This window comes from Macaca thibetana, chromosome 3 (assembly GCF_024542745.1).
Source record: "Macaca thibetana thibetana isolate TM-01 chromosome 3, ASM2454274v1, whole genome shotgun sequence".
NCBI lineage: Eukaryota > Metazoa > Chordata > Mammalia > Primates > Cercopithecidae > Macaca > Macaca thibetana.
Genome location: NC_065580.1, coordinates 37977456 through 38004946, shown reverse-complemented (window position 1 = coordinate 38004946; position 27491 = coordinate 37977456). Strand labels below are relative to the sequence as shown.

General features: G+C 36.2%; 1 protein-coding gene across 6 annotated transcripts in view; it reads left to right on the top strand.

Annotated features, from left to right (window-relative positions):
* The window catches only part of CPED1 (cadherin like and PC-esterase domain containing 1), a 311112-nt gene that overhangs the window by 19365 nt on the left and 264256 nt on the right, over positions 1-27491 (top strand). For all 6 annotated transcript variants that reach the window (XM_050785084.1, XM_050785080.1, XM_050785078.1 and 3 more), the window contains one exon: positions 7540-7723. In XM_050785084.1, the coding sequence (XP_050641041.1) occupies positions 7540-7723 (184 nt within the window). The remainder of the gene's footprint in view (positions 1-7539; positions 7724-27491) is intronic.

Here is a 27491-nt window from a genome sequence, read left to right as displayed (position 1 = left end):
ATTCTATCAGGGTACTCATCCATCCAGAAAACAAAACAAGAAAAGCACTCTTTTTCTGTCTATCCTAAGTCCAGTTTTCCTCATCTGCCTCCTCCCTGACACAACTTTAGAAAACCGAATCAAAGTTCTTCAAAGTCGAACCTATGTATAAAGACCAGCATAGAGTTATCAACATTTAAATTTTCCACTACTCACTGCATTTAGGTTTCCTACTAGCTACTTAACAAGATAATAAGTAGCGTTGCATTGCTCCATTTTTATCATCATTGTCAGTCATTTCTTGTTGCCTATCTGACCCTATTTGCCACTCACAATAAAAAGGATTCATGGTACTGACCTTCAAGGTCAACAGCAAGGAACTTCAAGAGAAAAAAGACAATTCTTCAAGGCAAGGAAAAGATAAGAAGAGAAATTACCAATTTAATTTAATTACTTATTTTCTTTCATACACAACATTCACAGTATAGGTAAGCAATAACACCAAATCATCTAAAAGAGCTCCTGGGTCATTCTTTAACAAACCAGAACCCTTATTTCCATCGGAAATTATATGATTTCATTAATGGTTTATTGCTCTTCTTGCTAAACACTAGCGCTCCTAATGGAGGCTAGAACCTGGATAGACTACTTCACGGTTGCATTCCCAGACCCTAAGACCATGCCTGTTACATAGAAAATGCTCGAAAATGTTAAATGGGCAAACGAAAGAATGATGAGAACAAGCCAGAGGACAGAGGCAGAATCGGTTTTGCCATCCAGAATCTGTCCCACCGGGTGCTTTTCTTCAGGAACTCTCAGCAATCCCAGCCCAGGTGCAGGACAGGCAGGTTGCTGAGATCTCCCTCAGGTCCCTCAGCTCAGTGTTTCCACAGCATCCTATGCCTCCTGACTTACTGGGCTTATCCTAGTTTATTATAACTAGTTGCTTATGTCTGATTTTCTTGGTGGGATGTTAGATCCTTAAAGGCAGAGGATTTACTGTGGATTCCAAGCTCTTTCATGTTTGATGTTTTGCCATGTGGATGTGAAGGAAGTGCAGCAGAGCAAGGAAATTTAATATATTAGATAGAGGGTGGTTGGAGTGTTGGACCATGGAATCTGAACTGCAGAGAGAGAACCTGAGGAAAAAGGAGGCCAGCAGAAAGTTCAGGCTGTGCCCAGTGGCTCACACCTGTAATCCCAGCACTTTGAGAGGCCGAGGCAGATGGATTGCTTGAGCCCAGTAGTTCAAGACCAGTCTCAGCAAGGTGGTAAAAGCCCCATCTTTACAAAATAATAATAATAATAATAAATAGCTGGATGTGGTAGCATGTACCTGTAGTCCTAGCTACTTGGGAGGCTGAGGTGGGAGAATGGCTTGAGCCTGAGAGGCGAAGGTTGTAGTAAGCCTAGATCATGCCACTGCACTCCAGCCTGAGTGACAGAGCCAGTTCCTGTCTCAAAAAAAAAAAAAAAAAAAAATTGTTAGGTGAAAAGACTAATGATTGAAGAACCAATACATTGGAAATAAATGAGAAGAGCCAGATGCTTCAGTGCAATCAAAGAATGGAATATCTGAAATTTTATAATTTCAGAGGAGGGGCTGTTCTGGGACTACAATGTCTAAGATATGGCCATTGGAGCAAGTGTTTGAAACGAAGTGGAGGAGAGTCACTGGAGATGAAGAGATCATGAATATTTTATGGCTTGAGATGCAGATATTGAACCCTTGACTGAGATATTCTAGTAGATTTTTTTTCCACCTAATAGTTAAATAATTAAAGGGCGTGTGTATTTACAAAAAAGTAAGCTCATACTTTGCATTTATGTATCCATTCATTTGCTCATTTATTCATCCATTCTCTCTTATTTAGAACCTGGCAGTAAGTTGCATATACAACAATGGCCAAAGCAGACAAATCTAGGCCCTCATGGAACATAGTAGGAGAAGCGGACATTAAACAAATAATATATAGTTATACATCGCAAAGTGTGCCAGTGGGAAAATTACATTGAGGGATATAGGTGAGAATGGGTTTTGGCGATGCCTGTTTAAGTGGGTGCTATTTCATCAAAGCTCTATTGGAAATACATTTTTTTTTTTTTTTTTTTTTTTTTTTTTTACTTTTTTAAAGGTTTTTGAGACAGAGTCTCACTCTGTCACTGTGGCTGGAGTGCAGTGGCATGATCTCAGCTCACTGCACCCTCCACATCCAGGGTTCAAGCATTCTCCTGACTCAGCCTCCAGAGTAGCTGGGATTACAGGTACACCACTATGCCCAGCTACTTTTTTTCTACTTTTAGTAGAGACAAGGTTTCACCATGTTGGCCAGGCTGATTTCGAACTCCTGACCTCAAGTGATACTCCTATCTTATCTTCTCAAAGTGCTGGGATTACAGGCGTGAGCCACCATGCCCTGCAGGAATACATTTTTGATAAGGAAACTTTATTACTTTTTTTATCTCTCTTATTTGTATATAAATCCACACGTGAGTGAACTTGCCTACCATTAGATATTGAAGGTTGGGATAGCCCCAAAGTACAGTTTGGGAGTACAGTCAGAAGGTGCTCTGTGACATGGAGTAGCTCTGAGAAATGTGAGAAATGTGTAGCCCTCCCATAATCAGCTTGAGATTCAGTTAAATCAGCTGTAAGATGCAGACAGAAGTACACTAAAGCTTCGTTTAGAGAGGGACATCCTTTCAAGCCTCAGCTTGCATATCCAGAAACCTGTGTCCTGCAATTATAAGGTATTTTTTAAATAGAAAATGTATATGATATAGATCCCAGAAAATTCCTTCCATTTACTTCTTACATTCCCTAAAATAAGTGTACATTTCACCAGTGGGGAAGAGAATCTGTATTTTATTCTTACAGTGGAAAAATGAAAACATAATTCACTATGATAGACTCTATAATATTTCTAAAATGCCAAAGTCTGGACCAGGAAGGCGATTTAACTTTTAGTCATATATGACACACATCCAAAGTCTACTAGATGATTTGTATTTGAGCATCAAAAGATGTCATAAATACATGGCTACTTTAATAAATCCAGAAAAAAATCTTTCTGCTATGTGAAAAAAAAACAAGTTTTATTTTTCAGCCTTACTATATTTTGAAGAGCTATATTTCTTGGTTTCATGGTGAGTCTTGGTAAAGACTTTTTAACAGTGTAAGTAACTGAGAAATGCAGTACTTTTATAATGTAGCTCTTTATTAAATTTTTTACTGTAAATTCATTATTTTGCTTAAATATTTAACTCTATATTTGTCATTCTTGCTAGTATTTACAGTTCTATTGAAATAAATTTGTGAATACAAGTCTTAACCACTTTCTATTCCCAGTCTTCCATGGCTTTATTTACAACAAAGACTTCTACATATTGAAGGAAAAGATGTTTGTATTCACTCATTCAAAGAATATTTGTTATGTGTCTCTTATATGCCAAGTACTGTTTTTAGGCTGGGAAAGCAAAATTGAACAAAACAGACAAAAACATATGCTTTCATTTAGCTTCCATCCTGGTATGAAGAGAGAGAAAATAAACATAATAAGTTTCTAAGATACGGGAGGCCCAGGAAGAAAAAATCAAATAAATGTAATAAGTAAACAAATTATATTTATGCATTAAAACATAATGACTCCTATAGAGGAAAATGTATATCAGGTATATGAAATCATACATATTATTGCAAAAATGCCTGTTATGACAGAGATCAAACCATATTAATTGAAAAGCTTATGGAATTTTGAATATAAAATTATACTATAATATAGATTATTATTCAGTTTTATTTACATATCTTTAACATAATTTATTGATGAGACACCATGTTGGACACTTTCATATTGAAAATTCATTTAATTCCCTCATACAGTAGGATTTGTTACTTCATTTACACATGTGAGAAAACTCTGATGTGGGTAGATTAAATAATTTAGCTCAGTAGATGAAGCAAGCAAGTGATGGAGCCAGAATTCAAATCCAGATTTTTGATTCCCAATCTTCTCTTTTTACTCTACATTGCTGCATCCAATGCTCCCAGTACTTTATGACAACATTCTGTCCTTTGCTTTATCTCAGATGGCACAAAGTTTTCAGATTTTGGACATCCTTTCAGTAAAAATAAAAAGTGTCCAGTTATAAAATAACTTTTATGTCGTCTAACAAAGGGATTTCTAAGGAAATATTTTGCAGCTCTCTCAAGATGAGAGAGACGCAAGTGAACACTCAGAATCAACATTCAGTAACACTCATTCTTTTCTAAATTCTGGGCCAGCAGGGTTGTTTCAAGTGAAGTTGTTGTAGCAGTGGCCAGGTTAAACGTATTCTTCCATTAAAAATATACCTTTGGAATTGTGAGAATAATCAGGACCTCTTATTTCTGAAAGTGCTGCTATTAGCGTTTGATGACCTCGCACTTGCTAGTGTGGTTGACATAATTGTTCACATCGTTTTAATTTCACATACGCAATGTGTGCACCTGTTGTCAGACCGGCTGAAACTGTTCTTGCCCTTTGGTATTGAGCCATTCTGCTGATACAGTGTGTTATAAATATGACAAGGACAGCAGCAGTTTGTATTACAGGATAATACAACATAATGCTACTGACAAGCTCATTTCCTATTTATTCCCTATAGTCTGAGATGTGGGTTAAAATTTCAGTCTATGCTATGAAGGTTATTACCAAATATGGCCAATAATTGTACTTTATTTAGATGTAATATACCCTCTACAGGGTATATTAGTAAAAGTTACATTGTTCTTGCTTAAATTGATCTTTATTGGGGGAAAAAGAGGATGGTATCTTTCAAAATGAAAACTACTCAAAGTTTTAAAATATATCTTCCTTGTGTGAAATCCCTTTTGTATTTGAGCCAGCTGTAATAGAGAGGAGCATCCTGTGATTACAAAAGAAAATGTGACATGGGAATTCTGGATACAGCGGGTTTGCTTGAGTGACACTGATATACTGGGAAGCATCTGTCTTCCCCTTGCACCTAGACACTTGTTTGTTTACTTTGGCTTTCTACAGGCTACTCAGTTCCCTCTAACCCCTGTGTCCAAAGGCTAAATGTGTATTTGATTTCAAACACTCCTTATACATTTATTATTGCCAACAATTATAACATTTGGGGAGAATTGGGTCCCAATTTTCACTTAAATTGTTGCATTTAAATGGTTTTCTCATCAATAAAACGCAGTGTCTTTTAACAAAGGAAAATATCTAATCAATCTCGTTCTCCCAAAGTAGCACGTACAGAAGGTACGATTAGCCAGAGTTCTATTCCTTTTCATTATATTCATTATACTTATCACACACATAGTAAGCAACTATGTTAACGTGTGCCAGGCAGAGCGCAAACTCAGAAGCAGTTTTTCCAGACTCATTGTTCTTTTTGATATGTTATTATTTAAAAAAATACCTCATAGTACCTCCTACATAGCAAGCATGGTTCTGAGCACTTTACAAGTGTTAACTGTCTAATCCTCATAGCACCTTAGGAAGAAGGTATTGTCTGAAGTCACATAGATAATGCTGGTGCAGTCAGGTGATTCGAATCCAGCAGTTTAGATCCAGAGTTTGTGTCCTCCTGAACTACTCTATGCTTTATCTATGAATTTTCAGCTAGCAATAGTTTGTAAGCAATAAAAAAATAGCATATGATTCCTGACCTCAAAGGATTTACAATCTAACTCTGTTTCTTCTTTCTTTCAATATGCATCTTCAAATATTTTGATAACTGCTATGATTCATTAATTTACTAAATATCTTCATTTATTAAGCATGTACCATATATCATGTCTTGGGATAGACATTTGAGAGACATGAACAATGCAGGCCGGGCTGTTAAGGGGCTGATATGAGAAAAATGTAATTTCCTTTCATGAGTGCTAATGAAAGTATGCATTTCAATTAAACATTTCCATAAGAGATAATGTTTGACTATTGAGAGTTGATTTGGAATTTGATAAGCGAAATAACGAAAAGAGGAAGGAATTGTAGGTGGAAGGAACAGTGATGTGCAAAAGAGCAGGTTGTGGGTCAGGAATAAAGATGATTAAGAGTGTGATGTGATCTGACCAGAGTAGGAAGGCAGGGTATAAGTTTAAATGATCTTGTGTTTCTTGATAAAGATGTAGAATTGGGCCGAGTGCGGTGGCTCACGCCTGTAATCCCAGCACTTTGGGAGGCCAAGGTGGGCGGATCACGAGGTCAGGAGATCGAGACCATCCTGGCTAACAAGGTGAAACCCCATCTCTACTAAAAATAGAAAAATTAGCTGGGCGTGGTGGCAGGCTCCTGTAGTCCCAACTACTCTGGAGGCTGAGGCAGGAGAATGGCATGAACCCTGGAGGAGGAGCTTGCAGTGAGCCGAGATTGTGCCACGGAACTCCAACCTGGGCAACAGAGCGAGACTCTGTCTCAAAAAAAATAAAAAATGAAAAATAAAAACAATAAAAGAAAAAATAAAAGATGTAGAATTGATTGATTCTATCAGTATGGGAAATAATGAAGACATTTAAGTGCTGAATAACATGGCATTCACAATATGAAAAAGATCATGTTTTAGGTTAATAAAATGGACAGGTTGACTCAGAGCTGTCATTGCAAGTAATTTAGATTCCCAGCTGTGTTTTTACCAAGTCCCCCGCATCTTCTCCACTACCTCCTTTGGCTCCTCTTGTTCAACCTCTCTCCTGGTTTTTGCTGACCTTCATGCAATCTCATCACTCCTTCTAGTAATAAAAATCATCTGTACTTTATCGAGGTTTAATCTCAAGTTTTCAGAAAAACCCCAGTATCTGCCATTAAGCCTTATAATGAATTTAAATTTCAGCCTTCTTTTTCCTTGTCAATTCAAAAATCTCCTTTGTTAGTAGAATTGCAATTTCTATTTTGAGAAAGAGGAATATTTATATGAAAGAGCAATAAACTATTGAGATAATAACCTGGAATTATGATACTTCAGTAGTTCTCCTCTCCTCACATGTGAAGACCCATTCTGTCTCACTGAGATGCGTTCCAGTTTTGCTACAACCTAATTGAGAGAAACTGCAGCATTGTTTATCTACAAAGAGCTCTGGACTGCTTCTCACCTCGACCCCTTCCTGACCATGTCCTTTCCGTACAAAACCCATCCTCTCTGAGTGTTTCCTCGACTGTGTTTACTTAAAAGAGCTATTAAAAGATAATGCAGCTAGAACTACTTTATAAAAGCACAGCGCAGATGAAAGGCACTGCTATTAATTTGTATTTTCAGCTAGAATTGAGCTCTATATTTCTATGCATCAGTATTCCTCCAAGAACCTCTATATTTTATAGCCTAAAATTTTCATCTTTCTGTTACAGTGAGGACAATTCAGCTGGCCTTCAGTTCTTGCATATGAGGTCATCTTTGTCCTTGTCAGTCTTTCAGAGAAATTGTCTTTCACTTCTAGAGAAAAACTTAAGAAAAACTTCCCAAATAGTCCTTGATTTGCATTCGTGATGTCCTTCAAGGGAAATGTACTACTTTTTTATATTGAAATTTTATGCCTTCTTTTCTTAGGTCGAAGAATCAATGGAGACACACTTTGGCAGCCATGGCCAAAGGGCCATACTCTACAGGCCTCCTTTCTACAGCAAAACAGAGCTTCGGCTACACCAGCGCATTCTGACTCAACATGGCTATACCGTTGTGATCGCTGAAGAAAGGCACAATGCTGGCCTTGGACTGGCGCTACTAGAACAAGGTCAGAATAGTAAGAAGTAACTGCCAAAGTCACTTGACATATAATGTTAAACAATTTCTAGAATGTGCTACTATCTCCCTCTAAAAAAAATTATAAAACCAAATGTTTATCCTTGACCAACTTTCTCACATCATAGAAAACTTATCTCTTTTTTTTACTTCCTCTCTATTTTTCTTTAACTGTATCTCTTTATTCCTGAAATTATTTTGTTTATATTTTTGTAGCATTTTGGAGTCGCATAGTTCATGTTTAAATGCCACATAAAAAATGTTTATGTTTATGAGACTGAATACATGTTCTGCCCAGCACCCAAACTGCTTCATATTTTAAGAAAATTGCAGCTTCATCTGACTGCAAGTAGAATGTGCTGGAAATTGTTTCCAGAAGCCAGCTTAAATGTGATTCACAGATTGGCTCTAAATAGGAAAGAAGTATGGATATTGATCATATGCACCATTACTTGTCAAGTACCTTTATTTCTGTCATTTGGAGAGAATAATAAGAGATAAGTTTTTAAACAAGTTTTTTTGCAAAGAAAGTTGAGTAAATAATGAGAATCAAAAGGGCAATAACAATAAGACCTACCATTTCTTGAGCAAGTAACTGTGGCAGATTCCATGCCATCCTCTGTACTCATGATCACATTTAACCTACACAATAGCTGCCAAGCATCCTGAGATGAAGAAATATAAATTCCAACTTCAAACCCAGATTGCAGAAAAGGAAACTGAGGCTTTACCAGCTGAAGTGGTACACCTTGCATGTTACATCTGGTGTGAGGGATGGACAGATGATGATACCTGTGTTTCAACTCTCACTTTCTCTGCTCTGGCTTTTTACCTCTTTGATACTTCAATCTCTCCTTTGGTCCATAACCCTGCACTTATCTATCGTTATGAGAGCTCAATGATGCAGAACCCTCATTCAGAATAAGCAAATCAGATTTTTCTCTTTATGATTGTACAATATATCTATTTTCCTATTTATTAAAAGGGGAGGAGGTTAAGCACTTTGAATTAACTGTTTATCTCAGCCATTGTTTCCTTTGGGGGAGAATAGTCAGATCCTGGTATCACAGTAGTTTTCACAACAATCTTGCCATCAGCACAGCACTCCTCCAGTTAGATGCCCCCTTGCTGGTTTGTGCTGAAAGCAAGTTGGGAAGATATTGCTGAGAAGGTTGGGGACTGTTTAGCCATGACCATCCTTTAACACATTGGCAGTGAAATTGTGAGCTACTTAGAAGAAACTCTGAGGAAGTAGAATCCAGAAGATCTGCTTTGATGAGAAGAAAGAAGGTCTTAAAATATGCAGAGCCTGGGTCATGGGGACACAGGCTTTTGTTTACTCCATTTAGTCATCACTGCCTTCTAGGAGTAGTGTGGAAATCTAAAGCACTGAGCTTCTGGAAGCAAATGAGGAAAAGAAAACAAAATAAGAAAGCTCTGGAATATTAAGGAAAGCTGAAAAGAAACTTTGCAAACCTTATATTTTCACTGATGTTGGCTCCATTCTGTAAGACCAATCTAAAGTTCTGGAATACCCATAAGTGATATTTAAAAACCTATTTATCAGAATAGCTATTGGTATAAAGAAAAAAATATAAAATGTTTAATCTTTCTTTCATTCCACAAAATATTTCATCCCATCCCTAAAAGGGGTGATTGTATAACTACTGCACACTGCCATGGGACCCATGCTCCTGGAGTCGTGCAGAGTGGCCCTGATAACATGCTACTATTTTCGAAAATTCCTAAAATTCCCTGCCTTCTTGGTGCTGCTACTGACTTTCTATGGGCACAACATGGATTATCTGTACATTTCAACTTCAATTCAATTTTAGTTTTCAATTTTCTCCAGCTGCAAAGCAGATGGGTTATAGCTCCTCTTTCCCTTGATGTTCTTGGGCCAGTTTTACTAGAGAAAGGAGACTTACTCTGCAGCTTCCAAATATCAAGGAAGTGCAAAAACAGCCTGAAGGCAACAGAATCTGGCAGCCAAAGGAACTGCTGGGCCCAGTGGCACAAGATAACTATATAGTGTCCCTAGAATTTGTCAGTGTAAATGCTGATTTGGTTTACTTTTCCCACATTCCCACAGCTTTTAAAACATCTAGATCCTACCTCTGTCTTGGCATTCTTTTACTGTGTATAATAAGATATTTTTACTGGATAAGTCTCAAGAAAGGGTAGCAATTTCCCAATTTCATGAGTATGGAGCATTGATTTTTATTTTTTTTATTTGATTTTGTAGTTTTTACTGTGAGAACAATATGCATCAAATACCTGAATTTTTTTTTAAAGAGTCGTGACTACAATCTAACATTTTCTTGACGATTTATTGTATAGAAAGAAAACATTTTTATTGCAGCCTATTTTCCGTGCCACAAATTTAATCTATAAATTATGTTTGAACTGAGGTACTTGCTACAAAACAGTATTTCCTAGAGATGTGATTCTTGCAGAATTTGTTTTGCTTTAGTTTCACATATTCACCTCATGGTTATTTTTACCATGTGTATAGCAACAGAGAATATGAAACTATAGTGGGAATGTTTAAATGAAACCTCTCCAAGTTGAGCAGCCTGTGGAAAGAGGAAACAATTCAGAATAATCCAGATCCCTACTCCACTTCCTTTTACCACTGCATTTTCTGCTTTTTAACCTGCAATTTGAAAATATTACATTAAAAACAAAACCGATACTCTCACAAATGGTACTGAGTACCCAGGTGCAGATTTGACACTTTGATAAAATGTATTTTTCATCCTAGGGCAATACCTATAGAAGGTATTTTCTCTATTTTGCCTATTTCACCTGCTTTCCTGTCCTTTCCTGATCCACCCCATTCACCTCTAAAATCTACTTGGAGTAGATTTTATCATTGGATCCGAATTATTTATGTATACTTGAGGAGTAGTACATATTTAGCAATTTTCTGTCAATTTCTGAATATATACTGTACTTTCAAATTATGTATATTATAATCTACACAAAAAAAACCAAAATGCAAACCAGTAATCAAGCTACAGAATTAAAGTCACTCGCTTTGTACCATCCTTTGAAGCACAAGTGACCCCTTTCCAGCTTGGAGCCATTCTTTTTTAAACTTTTGAGGAACATAAAAGGATAAAAATCAGCAAAACTAAAATGGTCATAGGCCAGATAGGTAATACTCCACTATTAAATATAATATTTACTAGTAGAGTAACCTTTGAGTTTTGTATTCGATTTAGTTTTCCTATGACTTGTATACTAGACACTTATTGAAAAGGAAAAAGTAGGCAATTTTGAGTCCGACATTAGAATATGGGTGTTATGTTACCCCACTGACTGGTTAATTCCTTTTTAATGACATAAGAGAAATTGATGTCTCTATTGGGAAAGATTTTAAGCCTATGAACATATGACTTAAGCAAGTTAAGTTCTCTGAGCCCTAGTTCTCTTATCTGTTAAAGGCATTAATGTTCTTAACTTCAGAATAGTATGTGGTGGGGACTGAATCACTTGGTCCAACCTTATCAGAGTTCTAGAAGGAGACAAAGTAAAGTCCAGTGAGTGTTTTATCTCATGCAGAAGCCAGAGAAAGGGGCCCAGGAGTTTACATGTTAAAAACAGCCACAAGTAATTCTTATGTGTAGCCCAGTTCGGGGATCACTGTTCTGAGGGACATATTATTGGTTCAAAGAGTAACAATTTTTAGAGTTAATTTTGGGAATAAAACAATGCAACAGTCTGCTTGCTATTATGCTATTACATTGCCTATGATCTAACTGCATAGGTATTTACAAACAGCATTTCATCTTTAAACTGATTTTGAGAACAGTATAAGACAATTGTCTTTACAGATTTAGGCCTACAAAACATAACAGAGTAAAAACATGCACTATTACGGTTCTCCCATCCCTTGCTTTGGAAAAATATATCTTATGCCCCTGCATTTGTGAGAACATATAATTCTCTAAAGGAAAAGATAGAAGCACCATTCAATTATTCTGTTTCCTATCATGTAAGTGCTGTTTAGTAAATCAATGCTTCAGCATATAGTGGCCTAAAAAGGAAAGTTTTTATCCTACTCCAATGGTAAAATCCAAGTAGTATGTGGTCAAGGGACTCTGACTTAGAGTAGATTTTATCATTGAATCAGAATCATTTACGTATACTTGAAGAGTACTGGATATTTGGCAATTTTCTGTTAATTTCTGAATACATATTATACTTTCAAATTATGTATATTATAATCCACGTGGAAAACAAAATGCAAACCTGCAATCAAGCTACAGAATTAAAGTCAGTCTTGCTGTTTAAAATTGCTCTTGTTTTTATAACTTGGGGGTTTCACATAGAATGTTTTTTGAAGAAATACAGAAAGTAAAAGACCATATAGATGTTCTTGCCAAGGGCTGGCAAACTATGGTACACTGGCTAAATCTGGCCCACTGCCTGATTTTGTAAATAAAGTTTTATTAGAAAACAGCCACTCTCCTCTGTTTTTGTATTGCCTTTGGCAGCATTTGTTTTACAAAGGCAGAGTTGATTAATTGCAACAGAGGCTGTATGGCTTTTAAAACCTAAAATTTTTATTATTAGGCCCTTTACAGAAAAACCTTTCCTAGCTCCTGTATCCAGAATAAGCCTATGTAACTTGATGTCATACCAAGTTGAGGATTCAACTCTAGGACTGGGATGTTTCATTTTTTAAGCTTACACCACATCTTATTCAAAAAGGATATGATGGTTTACAATAAAATATATAATAACAAAATTAATAAAATATACATATAAAATTAGGGGCCAAACTGGTTATTCCACTTAGCTACCATAATTTAGGCTTAGTTTTGTCCATGAGCCTCTAAACACCTAGAACAACAAGAGAAAGAATAGAAGTTTTACTCTCAGGAAGAAGGAACCATCATGATTCATCCCCCTAACTTCCCACGTGCTCAAATAAGATATTTAAAACAATTTTTTTCAAAGGGAGTATTAAGTAAACAACGGTAAGTTATGCAATGGGTCAAAAGTCAGAGCAACATTTGTATTGCAAATGAAGTAGATGTCATATCTTGGTTCATATAGCAACATTTTAATATGAGTTCAGAGTATAACATTACAGCATGATATAGCGAAGACATTTCTATAAAGGGCTAGAGTTAATACTATGATAAATAGTATTTATTGGAATTTGTATTGATATTAAACTTGATACAGTGTGTTCTGGAGAACAGTATTTAAATAATGCTACTTGACAGCTTTTCACCTCCTAATAAGGACACTGTTATTTACCCAAGTATGTTCTTGGGAAATACTATTAAAAGATATAGTTAATAGAGCAAGAGATACAGATCACTACTTAATGCTGTGGAAAATATAAAAAGAAAGATCTATTTCCTTGTTTATAATTTAATAGTTTTCCATCTTCCTATATTTTATTTACATTCACTTGCACTTTAAAAAATGTCCAACATCAGTATATCACTTGGAATTTAGTCTCATTTTGAAGGTTTATTTATAGTGGCTACTTGCCAAAAGCTGTTTCTGAAGTTTGTATAGAAAAGAAACATCCACTACAGATCAATCTTAACCTTTGTAATGGAAAACATATTTCACATTTTTCTTTTTATTTGTAATAATAAAGAAGCTATAAGGAAGTCGAACTTTAAATTACCCATAAGTAAGATGAGTTTAACCACAATAATAACTTTCTTGGGGTAGTAGTAGACTTTGGGAATTAAAAAGTATAAGCATTGAAGTAAGACAGAACCTAGGTTGGAGTCCTTAGTGTTACTGTTTAATGGTTACATAACCTTGGGCAAGTATCTTATCCTCTCAAAGCCTTGGTTTTCTCATCTACAACTTGATCCTTTTGAGGTTGTTTTAAGAATGGTACATAGTAATCACTCCATAAACGGGAGATAATATTGTTACTACTGTCAAGAACTAGTTACAGAAAGGAGAACATGACATTTTCCCTGTAGGGAGATGTATTTAAAATACGCCATAGTATAAGAGTGCTGCTGTTGGATGTTATTGTGGGTAAAATGAACTTGATGGGTGTTTTTCAATTTAGCCTTCTCAACTTCTATGTTCTCATTAAAAGGTCTGGGTTGTAAATCCTCATGAAATTCTGACAACTCTCCTGGATTATTCTCGTGGAAAAATCTCACATTAAAAAAAAAAATTGTAAGCTTCCTAAGGTCAGGGACCATGTCTTTTCTGCTTATCATTTATAACCACACCTTCCACATAGGGGCATCCCATAAGTATGTATTAAATACATGAACAAAAGAGGGTAACACAGTGCATCAATATTTGGACTCCCAAAACAGCAGATTCACTCAGGAAACTCATATTAAAACTTAATTTATAAAACTTTTATTTTATTTGACTTTAGAGGAACACTGATATTCTACTTAGACTTAAATCCACTCTTACACCAAAGATAATGAAACCATAAATATAGTATTACATAGGGCTGATAGTTTATACATCCAACGATTCTATACTGCTGGGGCTTTTAAGTACTCGTGTCCATTTTTAAGAATTTTACTCTTTCCTTGCTTTCGAGGCTCTCCTGTTACATTTGCAGGTTACTTGACCTATTGATTTTGGGACAGGTTGGATGAGTTTCATTCTATACATATTCAGTTGTAGGTGTTGGGAACTTTTCATAGGGATGTATTCAGCAGAAACTCAAGCAAGCAGAAAGGCCAGGTCAGGAGATGTGGGTCATCTTCTGAGAGGTGATAATTGATTTACTGAAGGTTCAATAGCCTGTAAAACAGTGTAACACAAGTGTTACCTAAGGATGCTCTCTGGTAAAAGTAAGTCTACAGCTTTTGCTACTTGTGAACCTATAAAGCAAGAAGGAGAATAGTCAAAAACCACGTCATATCACTTAGGTCCTATCTGCATCTTCTATATTATGCTCTGTAGTTTATTTCTTAGTGTGATATAAGTTTTATTGGTCTTCCAGTTCTTTGCTTTGAAAAAACATGTATTACGATCCAGAATTTTAATAACACACTTCTCTAGAAAAAAAAGACACCATCAAATTATTCTCTTTCCTATCATCCAGGTGCTATTCAGTAAATCATTGTTTTACTTCATAGGATAGTAAGTGGCCAAAAAAAGATACATATTTTTCTAAGTGTTTAACCTGCTCCTGGGGTCAAGACTCAGTAATATGTAGTTCAAAAGACTCTGACACAGAGTGTATTTTATCATTTTGTCAGAATTATTTACGTATACTTCAAGAGGGTTTATTTCTACAGTTGCAGCAGAAGCCGGAACTGTAGCAGGAATGAGAAAACAGATTGTTCAACTGAAAAGAATGTTTCTGGGAGGCCCTATACGTAGTTGAACCAATATTTTTGTATTCCCATTGTTTAACGAGGTGCTTGAATGCAAGATTTATTTTTAGTAACTCTAGAAGGCATCACTAGGACCAGTTTATGGAAGGACATTTTATCGATCAGAGTTGTCCAGCAATAGAACAGCCCAAACCAAAAAGTAGGAAGTTTTGTTGCAACAGAAGCAACTCTGGGTTGCTGTATTATGTAGCAGAATGAGTGAAATGACCACCAAAGCTTTTTTTGAACTCTACGGTTCTGTGGTAAAATATAAGACTCAAACACACAGAATGAGAGAAAACAAGACAAAAATATGAATCTCTATCATTGCAGGGATTCCTTTTGTTTACTCTTTGCTTTGTCTGGTGTTGCACGGGCGAAAGAGAGAAATAGCAGGCAAGGAAGAGGTGAGAAACACCAGTCTGGAGCAAATCTGGATGTGGCCCTCTTGGACTAGTAGTGCACGTTTATAGCAGATGCTTCTGCTGATAATTTAAGGCTTGAGAGCCTAATGAACTTTTCTTCCCATTCCTTTTCCCCCACTAGCCCCACACAAGCACCCTGCTGCTTTCCTGAGTTTAATATGCTCTATGACTATTTAGCAGGAAGACAAAAGAGTAAAGGTCACATTTAAAAGGCACTGTGTGTTTTGCCTCGCCGGTGTTTCGCTGAGAACACGTTTGACATACGTTTTTCATTATGCAAGTAATAGGCTTTGGATGGTATCAGAAGTGCTTCTGTATTTTAGTTAATCAAACTGGGGGGAAAAAAGAAATTGAATCAAAGAAACATATAAGACTGCACTATTCTATTTTATTGTGTTATGACACACAGTAATTGTATGCTCAGGTTTATTGTTATTTTCCTCAGTGCTTATAGAATTACTGATGTATTTACGACCAAACAGAATTCGTTCTTTAATTGGCTCACTGGAGCTCAAGGAATGTTTATTTAACCTTAACTCAATTGAGTTGTTTAGACTACAGAGACTTGAGTTCAATTTACTTTAATTTTTGAAAAAAAATTGTCTTATTTATAAAAGTTGAGCTTAGAGTGACCTCCCCATTCTGATGTTTTCTTTACCCTTCGCTGTGCACAGAGAACAAAAAGCTAGTGTCTCATTTTTACTCCAAAGAATCTAAACTGCCTCCTTAAATGAGTTAGGTCTTACAACTGAAAATGGCAACCAGATGTTTACCAAAGTCCCTAGCATTGCCCCTTCAAGCCTAGCTTCTTTCTAATTGTTTGATCTTTTTAAGTTTCATGGAAACCAGACTGGGTATTTAAATTGTCTAAAGCTGGGAAATGTTTAAATATAGCTTTGAAGATACTTTCTCTGAACTGTCTTGTTAGATGTACTTTCTTTTATTTTTAAGGAAAAATGCAGCACTGAAAATTTGATAAGTAATTTATTTCAGGTCGTTGTTCTTTTTGTGTATCTTTAAAATGGAAAAGACTATTTTTTGAAAAGAAATCAGACATTTTTGTTTGGTTTTGCCTAAACTGTGCTTTGAATGGCAGATTTAATTTGTAAAAACACATAATATCTGAATTACAATTCGATTGAGGAAAGACTCCAGGAAAGATAAACAAACTCTTCATATGGGATCTTTCAAACGACAGTTTGTGGATTAACTAAAACGGGAGTTTGGAGACTCCAGGTACAGTGTATTTGCTACGCCAATGCATTATCAAGTTTAGCTGCTTAAACTATTTTTGATATTTTTCTCAATTTGGGAGGAGTTTGGGAGCTTCTAACTATAGTTCCCAGACTGTCTTTTAACGATTGTACAACTTTTACTTTCTACTCTCAATATTATAAGTATTGTTGAAACCTCCCAACTCACTTCCTTTTTAGACTTGACGTTTCCCAAAATAATTAACATTTTCCCCTGATGGTCTTTCATCTTTTTTAGCTGAACTTGCTTCCCTCTAACACTGTCTCTTGGTGGACATACAAACTTCCATTTGGGTAATACAGCCTTAAGAAAAAGTAGAAATTTTTTCTTAGCAATCTCTCTCCAATTAACTGTCTATAACAACTTTTGCCCCCACCTACCTCCTAAAATTGTGCCTTCAAAATTTACCAAGAAATTCCTTTTTGTTAGGAAATTCAGTCACTATTGAATTGCAATGTTTTTGGTATGAGAATAGATTTGGGCGTGAGTAGAATATCAGTATTTCTCAAAAGTTATATACATTCTATTCTGTAATGAATGGAATAGAATAGTGAGATTCCCCTCTCTACATAAAAGTAAGAAAAAAATAGCTGGGCTTGGTGGCAGGCTCCTGTAGTGCTGGCTACTCAGGGATTGAGATGGGAGGATCCATTGAGGCCAGGATGTCAATGGATCCTGATAGCATTGATGTGAATTCGCTGAGGCAATTTCTGAGTTTCTTTTTTCTTACTCTAGCAGTGTTTCCCAACCTTGATCAAACGCATGAGCCATAGTGGAATAAACACCACGCCACCATGTCCTTGCATGTGATATGCATTGGGAGTGATCTTCCAAACCCTTTTCTCTCTTAACCTCCTGAATGATGCTTTAACCTGCATCTCCCATCTTTCAACTCCTTCTTTGTGTTCCTTCTTGAAATATGGACATTCTCCAAGACATTTATCCCCAGTCATTTTTTTCCTTTGCTTGATACTCCCATTAGTAATTTTTTCTACTCTGCAGATGCAATATCTCCCTCAGGAGATATAACCTCTAAATACGGTTGAATCCTACCTAATTTGTCTCCTATGGGCAGAATTTGGAGAGTCAAGATTGTCCAGGTACCTGATAGATGTTTTGATTTGTGTATCCTACGGCCTCAACATGTATAAAACACAACTGATGGTGCTACTCCAGCAGTATCTGTCATTCTTTCCTGACATGTTTCTGTTGCTAGTTCCATATTCCCCCACTCTCTCAGCTTTAAAGCTCGTCGTCACATCCCCCATCCCCATCAGGAGATCACTATTATTTGGGCAGTCTTCTTTAAGCTCTGAGCGATCATTTCTTTCTTAAAAACATGTTAATTTCATGATGCCAATTTTATATTTCCTTGAGCAAACGACAGTAGTATACCCTTCAAAAAGCAAACAAACAAACAAAAACAGAGGACTTGCTTACTTAGATGAACTGGAATCTCAAGTTTTCAAGAAAAACTGGCCTGTTCAGGAATCTACCTGCTTCCTTACAGTTTCAGTTTCTCTTTCCTGAAATCACAACACACATCTGTCACCAAGCCCTGTAAAATGTGCATCTGCTCTACCCTGGGTCCCCCTTCCCTACAGCTACTTTGCCTCATCCTTGTGCTATCATAGTAGCTATTAAACACTCCCCTATTATTTTCTACTAAACAGAACACATATTTCTTAATCAGGCATTCAATACTTCCCATGCTATGGGGTCAGACACTTCTACATCCCTGCTATAGCCTTGGTTCTCAGGCCTGTCCACACATTCCAATTACTTAAGGAACTTAAAATTTTACAAAGCCAATGCCCAGGTGACACTCCAGAAAATTAAATCAGAATTTTGGGGGAGGGAGACAGACCAGGACATCATTATTAAAAAAAAAAAAAAAAAAAAAAGTTTCCCAGGTGATACTAATACGTGGCTAGGGAGGATAACTATAGTAATTGGCCTGCTCAACTTTGCCTGATCGCATTTCAAAGCTTTCTGCCTTGTGTTGTTGTTGAGGTTTTTGTTTCCTAGAGCTCCCTCCTTTCTGTCAGTTTTTTGTTTGTTTGTTTGTTTTTGTTTTTGTTTTTGAGACAATCTGGCTTTGATGCGCAGTCTGGAGTGCAGTGGTGCAACCATGGCTCACTGTAGCCTTGACATCCTGGCCTCAATGGATCCTCCCATCTCAATCCCTGAGTAGCCAGCACTACAGGAGCCTGCCACCAAGCCCAGCTAATTTTTCTTATTTTTTTGTAGAGAGGGGAATCTCACTATGTTACCCAGACTGGTCTTGAACTACTGGGCTCAAGGAATTGTCCCACCTCAGCCTCTCAAAGTGCTGGGATTACAGACATGAGCCATCTCTCCTGGCTCTGTCATTTCTTAATGTTCAAATGAATATGTAATCCCCCCCCTCAATTCTTCTCAAGACAGAAATGGTGAACAAATTTCCTTAGACCTCATCATACATTATTCATATATCTTTGATGCCTAGGGTATGCTTTGTGTCATACTTTTTGATAATTTTTTTGTGTTTCTCTTACCTCCCCTTTTGTATTATAAACTTCCTGTGAAGCAGGGAGTATTTTATTCATCTATTTGTATGCTATTCTGCATAAAAACAATGCCGTGCATATACCTAGTAGATACACAACTAAATGTATACGCAATTGAAAAAATAAACCTACAAATAACTAATAAAATGGCTGAATCTCTCCTTCAAATATTCAAGTGCCATTTTCTTCTTTGGACTTTTGGAAAAAAAATTAGTGATCATGATAAGAAACAGCTCTATGGGAGAGCAAAATGAAACGTGCTCAGGGCTGTGTCTGAGCTCAACCAAGTGAGGAACAGAACTCACATCCCCCTACCCCTAGTGAAGGCTCTTTGTAACCTTCTTTCAGATTTCATCAAGCCAGTGACATCTCTGTTTCCAAAGAAAGAATTCTACCAACAAGTTAATTGTAACCTTTAATAATAATAATAATAATGAGTTTTAGCTCTTTCTCGAAGGAAAAGTAGGGAAGTCACAGCGAATCTCACCATTTATATAACAAAATGTTCCATTTAGAGTGGGGAACTCTTGGAATTTAAAAAATCTTGTTTAACATTCCACCTCCTTATCAGAGTCACTAAACAAGTGATTAAGGGATGAGGAGAGCAGAGGCGACTCTAGGGGACCTGACTAGCTCTATATTTTATAATTATCAGAAGCTGAAGGGAATCCCTTTAGCTTGAAAACATAGTTTTGGCAAAGCTCTACCATGGTACCTACTGATTTGCTGGGATGGTGATTTTCAAATTTGGCATGCATCAGTGTTCTCTGGAAGGCTTGTTAAGTTGCAGACTGCAGATTGCTGGGCCCTACTCACGGTAGATCTGATTCAGTAAGAATGGAGAGGCAGGTTAAAAATTTGGATTTCTAACAAGCTTCCAGGTAATGGTAATGTGCTGGTCCTGGGACCACATGTTGAGAATGACTGTGGTAGTTACTTTTTTATTATCGTTTTTCAGCTTTTCTTACAGAAGCATAAAGAATTTCTGCATATCTCCTATTTAAGTAGTTAGTAGCCAAACAATTCCTCATTTGCCTTGCCAGGACCTTGAATCAACCTTTCACGTTGGTGAGAAGCCACACTACTGAATTTGCATAGACGCTGAACCCATTAATTATGAGTTGACTTGCAAAGCATTTGTACATGTTAGCTTCTTTACAGTCAAAGCCAATGATCTCATTTAAAAATGATAGCACAACTGAATTTAGACTGTCTTTGGACACACTGAACTTTCTGGAAGAGTAGGATCAAGGCAAAAATATGAACACATGATTTATTGCACATGATAATCATAGGCCCCCAAAGAGCAGCAAGATGATAGTATGGAAAAGAACATTGGCCTAGGTTGCATTGTCTATGTGAAACCATGTCTAAATCACTTAATTTCTCCAGATGCCTTTCATTTGCATAAAATGGATACTTTTGGATTAAATGATCATTAAGGTCCATTCCATTTGGAAAGGGCAAAAAGAAGTACACTAATGAATGAGAGGTATTACCTGTAACTCACTAACAATGATAATTAATTTTGGATGATTCTTTATAAGCTTGTATACATTTTGTGCAGTTTTCTAGCTTGCTTTTTTAGCTATTAGTTTAATAGCTATAATAATAAAGCTTTTTAATTTTATTATTATTATAAGAAACACGTGCCATAAAAACTTTGTAAACATTATTTCAATGGCTGCATAAAGTTATATTACATAAATTTATTTAATACTTCCTTAACTTAGTTTACCTAATTTTTCCAACATCATTAGATAATTATATTACCCACTGTTTTGCTATTGTAAATAATGCACTGATAACATTATTATACATAAATCTTCATCCATATTCCTAATTATTTTTAGCATAGATTTCTGAAATTAAAGTTATTGGAATAAAGACTGAAAATCATTTCTAAAGCTCTTCATTTATGTTATCAAAATTCTATCTCTTCTATCTGAAAAGGTTAAGTCATTTCTCATCAGCTGCACAAGAAATTTCCCATGTCACCAAAGTTCATCAACATCAAATCTCTTATCTTCATAAGTGAGGCTGTTTTAAGATTGAGAACTTTACCTGTTGTTCTATGGAAGTATAGAGTGAAATTCCAAATTCATTGTTGTAGTATAAAACTGATGAACTTTCTTCTGGAAAATTGTTATTTGTGTCATAGTAGAAATGCTGGGAATGCCGGAATGGCAGGCACGTTCCACAGTTATCTGAAAACTCATCCAGATAGCAAATGTATAGGGAATAATGAGGGTTTACATTTTCATTGGTTTGTTTGCTCCAATATTTATGTTCATGATTTGTCCACCTTCAGGAAAGATAGCATATTAAGATTAATCAGCAACAATTTATTTTGGCACCTGAAATCTCTACTTTATAATTGTATACAATGTGATTACCACATGATAAAACTGATTTTCATTTCTTGTCTTATGGAAAGAAATCCTATTATCTTGTCTTGTCATGCTGAGTATTTTAAAGACACTCGTCTTATATCCGAGACATTTTGAACTTTAAAATGATCAATGTCCATGTTAATTTTATATACATTTTCATATCTGTATAACATTTTATTGGCATTTTATAGTGCTTTGAGAGATACACAGTGTGTGAAAGAACAATTTGTGTTTTGGAGAATGATGTTCCTTACCTTAATGTATAGTCTTCCTGTTTATAAAGATGTTACATGTTTATGGTGGAATATTCAATCAAATACTGGCAAATGCAAAAATAAAAGTGAAAATTACTCCAAATTCCAGAGATAACATGGTTAACAATGTTGTGCATATTTCCAGGAGTCTTTTTAAGCATCACACATGCACACACAGACACACACACAATATACATACACACTTATGTTCTACTTTTTTATCTCCTGCCTCTTTACAAACAGTACATGTTAAAAGTCTTGTGATATTAATAATTTAAAAAAATACATTTTAAAATCAATAGTTTTAAGCTAGCCTTTATTGAGTACAGTATTCCTCCCTCAACCATGGTTTCACTTTCCTGTTTCCAGTTACCCGTAGTCAACTGCAGTCCAAAAATATTAAATTGAAAACTCTGAAATAAGCAATTTGTAAGCTTTAATTGTGCATTATTCTGAGTAGCATGAAGAAATCTCAAACTGTCTCACTGTGTTCTGCCCTAGGACATGAATCATCCCTCTGTCTAACGTCTCCATGTTGTAGATGCCCCCTACCCTTGAGTAACTTAGTAGCCTTCTTATTTATCAGATCGACTTTCGTCTCAGTGCTTCTACTCAAGTCATCCTTATTTTACTTAATAGCCCCAAAGGGCAAGAGTAGTGAAGCTGGCATATTGTTATAATTATTCTATTTTATTATTATTTGTTGTCATTAATCTCTTAATGTGCCTAATTTATAAATTCAGCTTTATCAAAGATATGTATATATAGGAAAAAACATAGTATTTATAGGGTTTGGTACTATCCACAGTTTCAGGCATTCACTTGAGTGGGGAGGTCTTGAAACATATCTCCTGCAGATAAGGGGGACTACTATACTAATTAAATGCATTGTTCTATGCACTTTATATATATTATATAATCTATTTCTCACTTTTAGTCCATAAGGTAGATATTTCTATTTCAAAGATGAACCGAGGTTTAGACAGCCATATATCCAAAGCAGTTCATGTCATAAATGGTGGAGCTGACGCTTGACCCAAGGGTCAGTTTGTCATCAGACCTGAGCATTTAACCAGAATATCATACAAATTTCCCAAAAGTGTATAGAAAATGCATGCTTCATTCTTTTTAGCATATTATTGTATGCATACACCATATTTTTAAATGAATTCCCTCTTAATAATTAGATTTTTTCAACTTGTTGCTATAAAATACAACTTTGCTGTGAAATTCATTTATATTATATTTTAGAGATTTGAGTTATAATACAAAATTATTGCATCAATGGGTAAAAATATTAAAACTGTGGGCCTCTCTACCAACTTTTTTCTTGCTCTGTTGCCCAGGTTGGAGTGCAGTGGCGCAATCCTGGGTTGAAGCGATTCTCTTGCTTCAGTCTCCTGAGTAGCTGGGATTACAGGTGCCTGCCACCACACCCAGCTAATTTTTGTATTTTTAGTGGAGATAGGATTTCACCATGTTGGCCAGGCTGGTCTTGAACTCTTAAACTCAAATAATCCACTCGCCGTGGCCTCCCAAAGTGCTGAAATTATGGGCGTGAGCCACCACACCCAGCCAATCTCTGCCAATTTCTTTACAAAAAGATGGTTTCTGTTTTTGCTTCCACCAATAGTGCTGATTCCCTATGTGTCTTCAGCATCAGACATTATCATCTGTCTTCAGTATTGGATATTTATCTCATCAGATTAAAAAATGACACAAAATTTCTATTTTTAATAAAAATTTTTGATTTGCACATCAATTGAAAATATATTATTGACTAAATACCATTTAAAATAATTTTATTTGTAACACTTTTAATACTATGTATATATGAATATACAGTTCATAGAAAAGCAAATTCAAATAACAAAATGAAGAAAATATGTTGAAATGCGCAAAAACTTAAGGAAAGATAATTTAAAATATAGTGTATTACTTAACATTCATGAGATTGGCAAAACCTAAAATTAGTGATATCACTTATTGCTGGTAGGGATTCTGAGAAAGGAAACTGTCATTCATTGCTTGTGGAAATGTGAAATATTATGGCCTTTTTTTTGGGAAAGCAATCTGGAAAAATCTATAAAACTTTATATATACCTTTAAGCCAGCAATCTTATTCTTGGGAACCCATAAGATAGAATTTAAAGCATCAAAACATGATAAAGTATACACATAAATCTTAAAATTAATAATGTTAATGAAGTAGGAAAATGATTCTAAATAAGGACAAACAAAAGAAGCAAGATTGCTGTACAAATTTTTAGTAGTAAATAGAGATAAAAACAGCAAATTATGTTCTCAACATTTCTGGAAAAGTAGAAAGTTAATGTTATGAGACTAAATGAAGCTATGATTTCGTGTAATTCTGTTAAAATATGTGAGATTAAGTGTGCTTCTCCATTATTCTCAGCAAACTAACATGGGAACAGAAAACCAAACACTGCGTGTCTCATAAGTGGGAGTTGAACAGTGAAAACACATGGACACAGGGAGGGGAACATCACACCCTGGGGCCTGTCAGGGTGTGGGGCGGACGGGCAAGGCGAGGGGTAGCATTAGGACAAATACCTAATGTATGCGGGGCTTAAAACCTAGATGACAGGTTGATAGGTGCAGCAAACCACCACGGCACATGTATACTTATGTTACAAACCTGCACATTCTGCACATGTATCCCAGAACTTGAAGTAAAAGAAAAAAAAGGAAAAACAAACAAACAAACAAAAAAACCACTTAGCGGCATAGGAATGATGCAGTTTAATAGTACTTGGCATAGTTTCACATTGGCCTAAATATGCTTCGTCTCATAGATGACAGAATTATTAGCCTTAGGAGACACTTCTGATACACCCTTGGCTGCTGGGAACAGGGCCAATTTTAAGAAAACTGTGAAGTGGATGAAACTTGTGTTAGGCGACAGCCCTGTTTACTCATTACCCAGCTTCCTCCGTATCTGAAGCATACACATTAGGATCCAAGGAGACTTGGCCTGGCTCACCAGGTAGCCTCTACCACCTGGAGCTTGTTGTTATTTACTCATGAAAATCTACCTTCCTCCATCATATCTCAGGGCTTACGATGTCACCTAGCAAATAAGAGAAAACTGCTGAGCCTGGTTCTAGGTAATATGCATACATTTTAACTGAGGCCAACCACTGTGAGGTTCTCTCTTTTTCTTAGATTGAAACCATTGCTGAGGATCTGCCAAGTTAATATATCTTCCTTCCATGGGAGGAATGCCTGCTGAAGAAACATGAGGGTGTGGGTCAGGGTTAGAAGAGAAGATTATTATTTCCTGTGTTTTCTTCATGACACTTTGTTGTGTCACTGTGTTCAGAAGCCTTAAATAATAGGCTGGCAAGACACATAGAAGTCACATTTTGTTACTTGAAAGTTTATCACCTAGATGTCGGATTTATCAGCCTGTATTTACCTACCACATACCTAGCTATTCATTAAATAAATGCTTATGTAAAGCTTATCAAATACTGGACAGTGTCCTACACACTTTACAAATATTAACTCATTATCCCTGTAACATCCCCAAAATGTCAGTATTACCATTCCTGGGAGGTCTGAGTTTTATGCCTCATATCCTCTATTTGAAATGACCCTGAACGAGCTCATTAGATTATCTATTGTTTGATTTTAAAATGGAAGATAAGACTTCCTTCATAAATATCTCACAGTAATGTTATGGTTGGGTTCCATAAATCTCCAAAGATTATTGAAAATAATGCTTATGAATAGGAGATGTGTAATCCTAAAATACTTGTGGCATTAAGTAATAAGCCATTGAGAGACAGTTGATTATTCTTCTCATGTTAGCGAATATATTTTCTCAAGCCTTAATTCTCATCTGTGCTGAATTAGTGTGGATTTATTCTTGAAATAAATTAGAAATCAGTGGTTCTTTCCTCCCTCTTAGACTTCTCACAATCCCCAATGCCTTATTATACAATGTTAACCCAGATATGATGAGGTTTTATTCATTACATTTCACAAAAGTCATGCAAAATAACATTTAGTAGAACAGGAAGAAGGAATAATATTTTGTTAAATGAAGTGTCATGATGCTAATTATGCACTAAAACCTCTTTTGCTGTTCTGCGGAATTTGGCATAAGGAATGTCTGTCAAAATGCCATATTATACACTCAAGTAATAAAAGAAGCCAAGATACAGCATCAAACTCATGACAAGGATTATGAGGAGGACATTAGTATAGCCAGATATCAAGTTTTGTTTGTTTGTTTGTTTGTTTTTGTTTTTGTTTTTTGTTTTTTGTTTTTGAGAAGGAGTCTCGCCCTGTCGCCCAGGCTGGAGTGCAATGGCATGATCTCGGCTCACTGCAACCTACGCCTCCCTGGTTCAAACGATTCTCCTGCCTCAGCCTCCAGAGTAGCTGGGATTACAGGCACGCACTGCCATGCCCAGCTATTTTTTGTATTTTTAATAGAGATGGAGTTTCACCGGGTTGGCTAGGCTGGTCTCAAACTCCTGACCTCGTGATCTGCCCACCTCTGCCTCCCAAAGTGCTGAAATCACAGGCATGAGCCACCGCACCCAGCTGACATCAAGAATCTTATAAGTGACACTAAGCACTCAAGTTTTATTCAACACACTGTTATTAAATAAGAGTGATATGTAGGACCCTATAATTGGTGTGGGTAGGAGAGGGAGCATTACACAGGTGAGACCTTTCAAAGAACAATTGGGCAGAGGTGTATATCAGTGTTTCTCAAACTTACTTGTGTATACCAATCATCTAGGGATCTTATTGGCAAATTCTGATTTTGTATGGTCCAAGTTGGGGCCTGAAAATTTGCATCTCCGCCAAGCTTTTAAGTCACGACAATGTGGATCCATGGAGCATTTCTGACTAGCAAGGTTATAAATGTTGAAATGTAATATCAGGTAAAATAGAAGCAGTCTGAAGGGCAGAAATAAAATATTTTGGGAGAGCAGAAAAGGAAATGGGCAATTCTGAATGTGGGGACCTAGGAAGGTGTCACAAGTGGAAGGTGTCACAAGTAGAACACTTGGTGTGTAAGGTTGATTTCTTAAGCAAATACTGGAGAGAAGAGCATTCAGCAGTGTGAGCTCCATACTGCTGGCATACGGGTTTGTAAGAGCTTGGAGTTTCAGGGGCCAAAAAAGGCAGGTGCAGCTGGAGAACAGGAGTGTTTGGGAAAGGGAGGGGTTACTTCTGGGGAAAGGAGACTAGAAGATTTGGTTTGAGTAGATGTGCAGGGACTTGGTTGGTTTGCTAAGGAATTTGACCTGTATTGTTCTGACAAGGATGAGATCTGTATTTTAAGAGAATAACTCTGACTATAGGAGGAAAAATAGATTCTAGAAGGAAAAATAATTAGAAGGAGGGAGACTAGCTAGAAGACTTTGCAGAGATGATATCTTAGATTTAGAGAACGGGATAGGATTTAGAAAGGACAGGAAATGTTTCAAAAATTTAAATTTAGAATTGATGGTGTTTGAAATTAATAAGATTTGGGAATGAGATGTGAGTACCAGTTGAAGAT